Raw genomic sequence first — 12,033 nt, forward strand, 5'->3', positions numbered from 1 at the left:
TTTCTCTTTTTTTTTACAAAATTAAGATTGAGATCTGAGCAAAAAGGGAACAATATAAAAAGCGTTAGAATTAGTAAGTAAGAAAGAAGAAGCTACAGGAGGCTCTTCCTTTGCCGTCCGCTATCTGTGGGGGCGGACCACTACAGGCGCGCACAGCACGACGCGCGTATCAGAGCCAACGCGTCGACAAACAACCTCATTCTGCAAACTGACTGTTATTTAGAAGGTCTTCTCTTCTCCCGACGATTTGAATAGGTGAAACAGAACAAGAGTGATCCACAGCTCAAGTACCGCCATGGCTGCGCTTTCCGGAGGAGAGATGTGCATCAAATACCTGATGTTTGCCTTCAACCTAGTGTTCTGGGTGAGTTACAATCGAGAACATGTACTGTTCTCAGTTCAAAATGTACATCCTGTCGGCTGTCTCTATGTGTGAGCGTGTGTAAAATGTGCGGGCATGCACGTTCATGACCGCGTGAGCTTACTAGCCTATAATTAATCAAATGATTTGGTGTCCCAGATGCAGAATCGTATGGAGCCACACAGCCTCGGTCACTTAAAACAACACATTTAAAGGTGCCTCTCGAAATTATTTTTTTTGCAAAAGCCACCATAAACAAAAAGTGCCCCAGTGCGTGTGGAGACCGAGTGGACTGGAACAATAATCCCCAGTGGCCAAGTGACCCAGTTCCTCAGCGCAGACTACTCTTTGGAGTTTGCGCGCACAGCATTTTAATAATTGCAACGAGGGAGAGAGAGGCTTTTACTTATGGAGAGGAGTGTAACTGAAAAGCTATAAATAATTTATACTTTTATTACGTTGCTTGATGTGAAGGTTTGCGCATGTCACCGAGCCAGACTATGTGAGTGTGTGAATGAATCCTGGCTATCCCATAGGCTATTTGTGTCCTATACTTAGCCTGCAGGGTGTGTCTTGTCCTGTCTGTGTCTCTGATCTGCGAATGTAAGACATGCAAAGTGTGGTTTAGGATGAATATCGGCCCTTTTATGAACAACCAGCTAGAGATACACCCAGTCATTACAAGGCGTAATAGGGTTTCCCATAGTGTGGGTGTTTTTGTTTGTTGTTGTTGTTGTTGTTGTTGGGGGAGGGGTAAAAGTTTTCTAAAGATTTTCAGATGCAAATACTGAATTTATAGACTGCACGTCACTGAAAAACAAACAAAGTGAGTGACAACCAACCACTTGTCGATGTGTTTCTTTTGTAAACTTTAAATAATCCAAAATGTTCAACATTTTTATCTTTTGATTCCTTACACACATTAAAACCCTGCTCTAACCTTAAGTTCTGACACTGTGAAGTGAAAATAAGACATGATCATGTGGGCTTGATTCACATGACATAAATATCTGATCGGTCTCATCTAGACACAAAAATACTGTCAACTTACTCCAGTGAATCACGAAAAGCAGATTTCACACACAAACCCCCCCCCCCAGCTTCTAGGGAGTATTAATGGAAAGAATTCTTCTTTGAGGGCAGTCATTATCTGTGGCCATAAACCGTACAGAAGGCAGAGCATGTTGTTAGGCAGGTACTTCACTGAAGGTTTAATGTCAACATGCCTCAACAGAGCCCACTGTGCAGCTATTTTATCTCACATACCCCTGTATACCCACACCACCTGCATACATGTTACAGTTAAACACAAACTCGACATGTAAGAACAGTGAGCTGAACAGAGAAACAGGAAGTCACATCACACACTCAACAGAGGTCAGTTTTGTGGGGGACACTGCTCTGCAGTCTGCAGCTCTCTTGCCACTCCCTAACCTGGATAATCAGGTGATTGAATGTGGGGGCGTGGTATTGTTTATTCTTTGCTACATTTTCCAACTGACACCATTATGCTTCTCTTCCTCTTCGGAAGAAGTTAGGTATTGAACACTTAGAGCAGTGAATTGTGGCTACTCAGTCAGCATGGCTGTCACATGGGGAATTAAGTGTGTGAAATATCTCATGTTTATCTTCAACTTTTTCTTCTGGGTAGGTGTTTTTGAATTTGACTTTGCCTGGTAGGTGTGTGTATGAGAAAGAGAGTGAGAGAAGCTAAGTACTACTTACTGTAGATTAACATTTTTGTGGTACGTTCAAATCTGCCATATTGTTGATACAATGCTGTGTTAAAACATTATACATCAGTAAAGAAAATGTTAAGTACTATAATATACATAGAGACACACAACATTTGAACTAACCTGATACTTAGTGTGTCAGTTAGGCTCTCAGAGTTAAACATTTACTAACCTGCTGACAGGTCCTCTTAGGGCCTACACATTAGACAATATGGCACATGCAGGGACAACAATTCTTGAAGTTAAGAGTTTAGTCATTTTGGTCAAATGTTTTGTCCCATGTGTCAACTGAGAACAGAACAGTGTTGCAGAATATAACCACATCCATGCAACAATGGAACATAGAGCTATGTTTTGACGGTTTTAACACACTACCACTTCTCAATATAAAATGCAACTATGCTAAGCTGCTGCTGGAGATGTGAAATATCAGCGAAAAGCAGCCGAGAAGTGGTTACATTTAAAGAGAAAAAATGTTCAATAGTATGGTGAAAGCTTAGTAGTTTGCTATTTGCATAAACAGACAGAGCTTATGTCAGAAATGATATTCTTCCTGTCTAAAAACGTAATGCCATAATGCTAAATTGAAGCTCTTTATTTCAGTATGATACATTTTGTTTTGCTTCAGCTTGCAGGTACTGCTGTCTTTGCTATAGGCTTGTGGCTAAGATTAGACCCTAAAACCAAAGGCTTGTTTGAAGGATCAGATTCTCCATATGTTTTTTATACAGGTAAGATGCTTTCAGTCCTTAAGACAGGTTCATCATGCAATCACTCGAAAGCCAATTTTGCTCCATGGGAGATTTTCAAAACACCAAATATGCTTGAATGTTATTTCTAATACTTTGTATCTGTGTACTGTAGGTGTATATATCCTGATAAGTGCTGGAGCACTGATGATGGTGGTGGGTTTTCTTGGATGTTGTGGCGCAATCCAGGAGTCTCCCTGTATGCTGGGGCTGGTTAGTAACACCCCCCTTTTCAGTTTTCTTGTTGATGTATTTACTAAAGATTTTAACTTTTTAAAAACAACAGTTCAATTCTCTTCGAGTACTTTACATTTTTACTCATGATTTTACTCAGTAGCTCTCAGATTTGTTATCCCACATTAGCAGGTGTGAGTCTGAGACTGAGCTTGGGCTCACGAGGAAATATAAGATGTCTGCCTTGTACATTGTTTACTGAACAGTGTCAAGGCTAGTCTCTAGATTTCCCTGTACTTGTTCCCTCCCTCTCTCTCTCTGGCCCTAATCTTCTTGCACTAAATCTCTCAGGAGGAGGAGCCTATGCAAATTGGGTTCAGCTACACTTAAATGACCTTACTTGTCTACACATGCATACAAGACATGCGCACAAATGCACACAGTAATCTGAGTTAAACTTTGTCTACTCCGTTGTGCAGTTCTTCTTCTTCCTGCTTATCATATTTGCCATTGAGGTGGCAGCTGGTATCTGGGGATTTTCCAACCAAAGCAAGGTAAAGTCCAAGTTTGTTGAACTGAAAATTGTATTTTCACAACACATTCATAGCAATTTACAGTACTTTACCTGGATACAAAAAATATGGAATATAAGCTATTTTTTAATGAATGTCCAAATTTAAATAACATTAAAACCATTGTTTTTGTTTAACTGCGTGAAATGTATTTTTATTTTTACTTCTTTGCTGCTGTTAAACATTGAAAACTTTACCCTGTAGGGGATCAATTAAGATAGATCTAATCTAATCCTTATGTTGCAGTTAATTAGATATGACAAAATATTCCTTTAGTCTCATATTGTGTTCAAATGTTTTTGGTCTTGTTAATGTGTTGCAGGTGGTGAATGACATCACAAACTTTTACATGCAAACCCACAACAACTACAAGACAAGCGGAGATGAGCGCCTCAAAGAGACACTGATTGTGATTCATAAAGGGGTGAGCCATGTCTGAAACATTTCTGCTTTACCTGACTGACAGTTTGTGTTCACTATCAGTATGAAGTTTTACTATACACTATTCACTTTTTACATGACTGTTTCCAAGGAACAATAATGTAAAAACTAAAATGTGTTTTCTATGCAAGTTAGGTAAATATGTCCTGAAGGAAACATGTTTTATGTGTTCAGTATTTCTGAACACATAAAAGTATTTTGGTTTTTATTGCCGAGTATATTTACATATAAAAGGATATTGTCTCGTAGTGGTGCTAAAAAAAATCTGTAAACATGAGAAACAAGGCTAAACTAGTAAGTACTTGAATAATTAACTCAAACAAAATGCTATGCTGTTTCTTCTCAGCACTTTAAGTCAGAGACATGTTTTATGCTCTGTAGTTCATATTGATCTAAATGAGTGATTTTTGTGTTTACAGCTCAACTGCTGTGGACCAACAAATAAACCAGAAGATGCTGCCAAGGACACCTGTCCCCGACGAGAGCTACTTGAGGACCTAATTACAAAGGTACAACTACCCTGAATGTGTTTGTATTGGATGCCATCACAGTCAGGCACTTAAAGGGATACTTCACCCATTTGCATGAAGCTCTGTATCATTAGAAACATGGTAGCAGTGTTGAATGGTCGTGAATCCAACCCTCATTTTGCCCTGAGACGAGAAAAATATGTTTTTCTTTGCCTGGAAGTTTTCTTCATGTGATGCAATATCACGCTTTTTGCATCACATGAAGAAAACTTTCAAGCAAAGAAAAACACATTTTTCTCGTCTCAGGGCAAAATGAGGGTTGGATTCACGACCATTCAACACTGCTACCATGTTTCTAATGATACAAAGCGTCATGCAAATGGGTGAAGTATCCCTTTAAGAAACAAGAAATGAAAAAATTGTCATAATGAAATAATTCCCACATATTTTAGGATTGATCCAGCTCTTCCAGAGGGCAACCAATACTACAAATTAAATACTAAATGATGAAGTGACACGTGTTAAGGGTTGATTAGTTTTTTTCTCTGCAGGCTTGTACCCTCTGCCTCTTTGCAGTGTTACTACGGCAACAATGGTTTACTTACAGAAAGCCTGCACGCTCTGTAACCACTCACCATAGGTATAGACGAGCTGACAGGAATCTTTTGTGTTGCAGAGCTGCCCTGATGCCATTGATGAGGTGTTTGACTCCAAGCTACACATCATAGGAGGAGTTGGCGTCACCATTGGTGTGGTTATGGTGAGTATCAGATTGGTTTCACTTGAAATCACCAAAGTCCAATGTGCACAGTACAAAGTTGATAGCAGAAGCAATTACACACGTAATTAAAGAAGGCCTCTCTATGTTGCAGGTGTTTGGGATGATCTTTAGCATGCTTCTGTGCTGCGCCATAAGGAAGTCTCGGGAGGTGGTGTGATACCCGCCATGACACCCAAAAGTCCTTGTTAATGTTGCATGATGTTATTCCTTGAGTCACATGGCTCTACACTGCCAATAAAAACACCGCTTGGCCAAGGGTTAAAACCCAAGAAAGGCTGGATGAAGACATTTCATACTATTTCATTATACAGTAATAATAGCCGTGCTGCTGACACTTAGGCCCACCTTACAGGAATATGTTAATGCAATGTGGTTATTTGACCCATTTATAATATGGGCGTCACCTGTGCTTCAGTGACTATGTAGTACAGAGGTGTGACATTTTGTGGTCATTTGATTGAAATAGTGTTTGTGAACAGCTAATTATCTGAACAAAAGATCATGTTATTATGTACTGGTCACATTTTGCACCCACTGGCAAGAAAAGGCACAGACCATCAAGAACACCCACTGCCACGTCAGCACAACACAGCAGTAAACCATGCAAATCTACGATTCTCTTAAGACACAGAATTCCAATCTTGGTGACAAGCCAATTGAATGCTGAGCTGTGAACTGTTCCCCCCCCCCAGCTTGATATTAGAGTAGCATTTTGGGTTTTTCGTTGTGACGATTGATTTGTTCCTTTTATTTCATCCTCTGAAAACGCTGTTTTCAAAATTGCCTTTCATTTTGTCACTTATGTTTTTTAAATTTGTTTTTTTATACATGTAAAACAAAAAAGTATGCACTTAGCTGGTTCTATGCTAAATTGGTGTGATAATGTATTTTATAATGTCATTATCATTTCAAAGAAACTGAGTTTATTTATACCATATGCACTGTTTTAAAAAGACATTAATAAAAATAACCAAATAAAATAAACCAACCGAGTCAACCTTGATGGAGACACACTCACAAACATGCAAAAACATAAATACAGCTTTTTCAATATACAGTTAAATCATAGGACTTTTATTTTATTGCAAATTCTTTAATCTTATATTGAGGTACTATCAGACAGACTGACCTGTGTTTTACTGGGAGAGGATATGGGGGGCATGTGAGGGTTACAAGGATGTACGTGCATTGATAAGCCTCAAAACAAATTTGAGGTTCTTTTTATAGTGTGCAGTGGAAAAAAGAAGTGAATTCCCCATCGCTTCTTTTGATATCAAGAATCAAGTGTGACTCATGTAGAGTTGAGGCAAACAAGAACAAAGCCAAGACCTGCCTTTGTTCCTAAGTTATCCCATCACAAATAATTTACGGAAAATGTATCTTCAAAACAAGGTGCAAACACTGATTACAGTACACATTATACACTACATGTGTGGTCGTGAGTGTAGTTCATATCAAATGACTCACTGTTTCCTCAAAACGAGGTGAGAAAAAAAAATTAAGGTTCCTCCCATAACTGTTTTAGGAAGTGAACTTTGATTTGGTCGTTGACATTTGGGTCTTGTTCTCTCAGACTACCCGCCCCCACTTTGTAGATAACACTGATTATAAAAAGAAGTGTGTATATTTGTGAGACAAATTATCTTTTGGCTTTGTGTGATTGCCTTTTGTTTAACAAAAGTGTTCCAGCCAATAGAAGAGGGCAGAAAACCTGAGATAAGGATGTACGTTTAAAAAAATCTGCAATAACAATGAGAACTGAAAAGGAAATAGGCCAAACTCAGGGCCTAAGTACACTATGTTCCAACCAAGTTAATGAACACCTAACTATTCAAAAACAACTGTAGCCTGCAGACTTACATAATCTTTATTATGTGCAAATTATTTTCTATACCTCTACATAGATACACGAGTAAATACTGAGGGAAAATGTAAACGGTTTTAGAGGGACATAATACAGTTTCATTCCTCAGCCTCGTCGTTTGTACCCTCCCAGGAGATATTTACAAGTTCTTCTGACCGTGAGGCAGTGCGTATAGGCAGCACGGCGTCCACCTGGAGAAGATTTGAGAGACACTGCAACACGGCTAGAAGCAGACTGTATTTACAGCTGACGGACTCGAGGCCTGAGCCAAACATAAAAGCCTTTGATGGCAAGTCAATATCTCTATTAACATTCATGCTCTGTATACCCTCATCTGGAGGGCAATCGCTTGTATCCTCGCACTGTTTAAGAATTGTATCCTGTTCGAGTTTGTCTTCAAAAACAGAATGTTTGGAATGACTTTGAACTAAATGCAAGAGCCTGGTTTGAGTCTGCAGGAAGCATTGTGGACTGTGGGAGTATATCTGTTTTGGCACACTCAATAGAGCGTTTGCTAACAGCTGAGAAACAGCAAGGATGTCCGTATTTGTGTCATCAGAAGCCGAGATACTGTGGCCATGTTGGAGGAGGGCCTGATGTAAGAGAAATTCAAATATCCCACCTGCAGGTACAACACAGCCCGGCATCAACAAACAACTCTGGGAGGAAGTTGAATTGGGGACCTGATTCTCTGCCATTGAAGATTTGGTTTTGTTACGCTGCAAGGTCCTCTTCCATGCGGTCATATCCATGGGCTCCCAAGTTGAAAGTAGCATGCGGATGGCATCGTGTAATGCACATACATACTGCTCCGTTTGCCCTTCCCCTGCGCCACAAATGATCAGACTACAGGGTTTGACCATGAACCCTTTGTCCGACTCATGGAAAGCAACATGAACATACCTGTGGAAGAACAAAATTATTAACTTTCAACTGCACAAATCAAAATATTTATATATTTTGCGAAAATATGAATGGCAAAAAAACAGGAAATCCTGCATGTGTGTATTGGGCAGTCACTGAGTAAGGAAGAGAAGTATAGTTTCTTACCTATGAGCTCCTAGCAGTATTGGTCGGCACAAGGTCAGTGTAGCAATGTGGTCTTGTTCAATTATCCAGCAGTCTGTGACAGGTTTGGCCCCACTTAGATGGGCAAAGACAGACAATTCATCTTCACTGACACACTCCACAATGCAAATCTCTGCCTGTGCAGCTAAGGCCAGGACAGCAGCAGACTGTTTCACAGCAGAAAGGACCACAGAGATACCCAAACGCTGCAGGTTTGCAATAGCACACTCTAGTGACTTTTCTGCCCATGCACTAAACTGAACAATACTTCCCTTCTTCCTTGAATGCTCAGCTATCTGTTGATCTCCACATCCCAGCTCCAACACCTCTCCTGCACTGAGCAGTTTAGGCTGCAGGCAACCAGTTAAAATTACAGCTGCTAGTGGTTTGTCACTTTGAAGGCAAGGCGTAGCAAAGTCTCTATGAATGACCTGCCCCTCAATCAAACGTGAACAACTAACAGGAAAGCCTGACACAGGTGTATGCAATGTGGACAGGTTGTTATTTATGAACTGTAGTGATACGGACGGATGATCATTTTTTAGTTTCCAGTTATTCAGTAGTTCACAAGAGAGGTGACTGAAAAAGTCACAGTGTGATTGACCCAAACGTGAACGAAAGAAAGATGCCAGCAGCTTTTCAACACAGGGAACGTTTGGTCGAGAATGTGTTTTTAAAGTGAAATCCTCTCTGGGGAGACAGCATCCATATGGGATCACTCGCATGGCAATGAGGTCATCAAGGTCCTCCAAAGCAAATTCCAGCATTCTGTTCGCCAAGTGTCTCGCAGTAGAAGCCACTGCTGCTTTCCTGGGGTTGTAAGTGTGAGACACATTAGGTTCCTTACAGGCTGTTGTGTAAATCATCCTTAGTAATGACGCCAAGAGAAGGATAAATGTCTTAGATCCATCGCCTGTTACAGTGCTGTGATTTAAAACAGACATCACAATCATCCTGGAATAAAAAACACATACAAATCAATAAACAAGAGAAACATGTTCCATAACAAGTGTAATACTGAAAAGGTACATTTCTTTTTACCTGGCCAGTGGATGTTCCAGGCGTAGTGATGCAAGAATTTTTGTCCCACTGCGGCTCAACATCGCTTGTCCTGTGTCTCGGGTAAACAGCACCTGTCCTCCTTCAGGTCCGAAACTGCTGAGGACAACTGACTCCAACACAGATACAGTCTGAAGAACATGCTCCAGGTGGGGACGCTGAGCCACTGGCAGCATCATCACACACTTGAAGACACTGACTGAGGATCCACCTATAAATAACTAAACATAAAGAATACATTTTATAAACAAGGTAGTGACCCCGGATAGTTTGTTAAAAAATAAACAGGATCAGACACATCAATGTTGGCCTATTTTGAAAGCAATAAGGTTACATTACACAATTATCTCTTAAAATGTGGAAAATTCTTTCTAGTCAAAGGTTGACTGTTTTTTTTTTTACCAAACTTTATCACTAAAACAAGAGAGATATGAAACTCTGACACGTTGCGTTTGAAATGGGTATTGCAGCCCAAATTCAAAACATTGGAGAGAGCTGTCTGTGCAGAACTCGTTTCTAATGAACACGCAAGCTACGTTACACAGATAGCGTAAGCGTGCGCTAACACAGTTTCTAACCAAAGTAATGAACTCGCCCGGCTGCTCATTTGAAAAAAAAAGAAGCTTCAACGCACATTTTTTATGTAGAAAAGAAAACTCAAGCATTGTCGTGAACGTAATACACCTAAGACTACTCACCATGGGCAGGGACGCTTCCTCTGTGTCCTGGAGACGAGACTTCTTCTACGATTTACTGCTATCTAAATCAAAGGTGAGTGCTGCCACCTACCGTGTGGACGGGGACCTTGTTTTTCTATAAACGGATTTGAAAGACTGTTCAAGGAATCATCGAATGAAACATAATAAAGGATAGTCATATGTGAATATGTACACACTACATCCAGGAATAACTTTCATTGCCTCCTATGATATCCTTATCTGTCCATAAAGTGCACATTTTTTAAGAAAGGCATAATGACAGGTCACAATAAAATCTGAGGTTTAAATACAAATATACAGTAAATATGGCTGAACTTAGCATAGCTGTATCTCTTTTACAGTTATTGTGTACAATGTTGATGAATTAGCTCACCATTTCTTTTCTTGTCAACTAGAACATGTGTTATGTGACATTTTCCAGCAAATTAATTAATTATTAAATTAATTATTTAACACAAAATACATCTTTAACAATTTATTGTAATTTTTTCCATTTGAAATGTTTTTGTTGGGTTTCGACAAAACAAGATTTCTCAATAAATGTAAGTGTTTTGAATTGTGTGCCACTGTGTGTGTGACTCATACTCTGACATTTGCTTTAACAGGGATATAAAAATACATTCCCTTTTAGTTTGTGTAGCTTCGTTGTACTTGTTATGTTATCTTTCTTTAAGAGTGTGAATATGTTAATAAAGTGAGAAACAGAGGAATGTTCCTGTACATGATAGGTAAGCAGTATTGGTGAATAAAACTGAGTCTTGTAGATTTTTAAGTTGTTGCTATGATAGTAATGAAAGCTTCAAATGTGATTGTTACTTAAAAACTTCACGCATCATCATCATCCCAGCGGTCAACAATCATCATAGCAGTGGACACAGGATTTCATCAGGATGCCACCAATCCCATGTTTGGTGTCCAGTCCTCAGTATTGGGGTTCAGAAATGTTTACAAAGGTTGTATGAACAAGCACAATATAGACTCAACAATCAAGCAAAATTCAGTTGTTGGACTAAAATGAGTCAATTGTCAACACATTGTGTAAGATGCAATTCTTAATGACTCACAGAAAGGGCTTTTTGCAGGACATTATGCTGATTTTAACATATTGCATATAAATTATAATTACTTCAACATGGGCTTTTCTTTGTTCTTTTACCTAACATAACATTTATTTCAGGTTTACCATTATTCTTTGTGTTTTAGGTTACCTTTTATGTGACCTTTGACAACCAAATTCTGGTCAGTTCTTTTAATTTTTTTAGGACATTTGTATAAAATTATTACATGATGTGTTCTCAGGATTCTGATGGGTAGATCGAAAAACGTCTGGACCTACTGAGTGAATTGTTTAAAGCGTACATTTTTATCCATAAGCAAGTGGATACTTCTATGTCACACACAGAGGTTATGTTGATGCCCTGCCCATCCCCCTACCCCCTCCCCTCTGTCTCATCCCTTCTTATGTACAGTGTCTCAGTGAATCTCTGGTACCTCAAGGTGAACGGGGCGGGGCCGGAACTTGATCTCTGTGTTGCTGCAGAAACCACATCCTAAGTTTCTAAATTAGGCAACATCATCTTTACATAGACAATATGAGACAGTTATGCAGCCAGAGGCACACACACACACACACACACACACACACATACATACAGAGCTGTCCAAATGTAAATGTCCTCTCTTGCTGAACTCTCACTATGCTAACGAGCCTTTAAAAAGCCATGTCACTACACTGATGAATATGCATCAGAGGCCCGGTGAGGGTGACCTGTAGGGATGGGACAGAGGTCACAGGAGGTGGGGCATCAGAAAGAGGCGCTAGTGCTCCCCCGAGAGCCGAATGGACAGAAAAGAACACATTCACCCCAACACAGGACAGACAAAAACACAGGGAAGCAACACATGATGACAGGGCTGCAATTCCACCAATACCAATCACCACACTGTCTTGTCCAACCCCTCCCTCACCCCCCCCCCCCCCCTCTCTCTCATCCAGCTTCCAAACACCTGCACTCTTCTTCTTGTATGTTTAACGACTG

The 12,033-nt window shown here is 39.9% G+C and overlaps 2 protein-coding genes across 4 annotated transcripts; one reads left to right on the plus strand and one right to left on the minus strand.

The window, feature by feature from the left end:
- The first annotated feature begins 136 nt into the window (after window positions 1–136).
- Window positions 137–6,268, plus strand: cd9a (CD9 molecule a). 2 transcript variants are annotated; one of them, XM_079347186.1, is made up of 8 exons: window positions 137–364; window positions 2,726–2,828; window positions 2,962–3,059; window positions 3,500–3,574; window positions 3,915–4,016; window positions 4,453–4,542; window positions 5,180–5,263; window positions 5,376–6,268. In XM_079347186.1, exons 1-8 carry the CDS (start codon window positions 296–298, stop codon window positions 5,439–5,441), a joined length of 687 nt encoding a protein of 228 aa, XP_079203312.1. In that variant the 5' UTR covers window positions 137–295; the 3' UTR covers window positions 5,442–6,268. The 2 variants fall into 2 exon arrangements, with proteins under 2 accessions (XP_079203312.1, XP_079203313.1); XM_079347187.1 differs by lacking the exon at window positions 137–364 and adding an exon at window positions 1,819–2,008.
- Window positions 6,269–7,133: 865 nt separating this feature from the next.
- On the minus strand, window positions 7,134–10,075 carry bbs10 (Bardet-Biedl syndrome 10). 2 transcript variants are annotated; one of them, XM_079347158.1, is made up of 4 exons: window positions 9,974–10,075; window positions 9,258–9,496; window positions 8,199–9,170; window positions 7,134–8,051 (listed from the first exon to the last, which is right to left on the minus strand). In XM_079347158.1, exons 1-4 carry the CDS (start codon window positions 9,974–9,976, stop codon window positions 7,247–7,249), a joined length of 2,019 nt encoding a protein of 672 aa, XP_079203284.1. In that variant the 5' UTR covers window positions 9,977–10,075; the 3' UTR covers window positions 7,134–7,246. The 2 variants fall into 2 exon arrangements, with proteins under 2 accessions (XP_079203284.1, XP_079203285.1); XM_079347159.1 differs by lacking the exon at window positions 9,974–10,075 and adding an exon at window positions 9,910–9,929.
- Between the last annotated feature and the right edge of the window lie 1,958 nt (window positions 10,076–12,033).

Source organism: Symphodus melops (assembly GCF_947650265.1).
Source record: "Symphodus melops genome assembly, chromosome: 6".
NCBI lineage: Eukaryota > Metazoa > Chordata > Actinopteri > Labriformes > Labridae > Symphodus > Symphodus melops.

Bases quoted from the DNA above. Each gene is read 5' to 3' on its own strand.
- bbs10 (XM_079347158.1), bottom strand. The intron at 9,171-9,257 runs GTAAAAAGAAAT...TTTTTATTCCAG, and splicing joins CTGGAACATCCACTGGCCAG to GATGATTGTGATGTCTGTTT. The intron at 8,052-8,198 runs GTAAGAAACTAT...GTTCTTCCACAG, and splicing joins ATACTGCTAGGAGCTCATAG to GTATGTTCATGTTGCTTTCC.
- cd9a (XM_079347186.1), top strand. From the start codon at position 296: ATGGCTGCGCTTTCCGGAGGAGAGATGTGCATCAAATACCTGATGTTT. The intron at 2,829-2,961 runs GTAAGATGCTTT...TGTGTACTGTAG, and splicing joins TCCATATGTTTTTTATACAG to GTGTATATATCCTGATAAGT. The intron at 5,264-5,375 runs GTGAGTATCAGA...TCTATGTTGCAG, and splicing joins TCACCATTGGTGTGGTTATG to GTGTTTGGGATGATCTTTAG.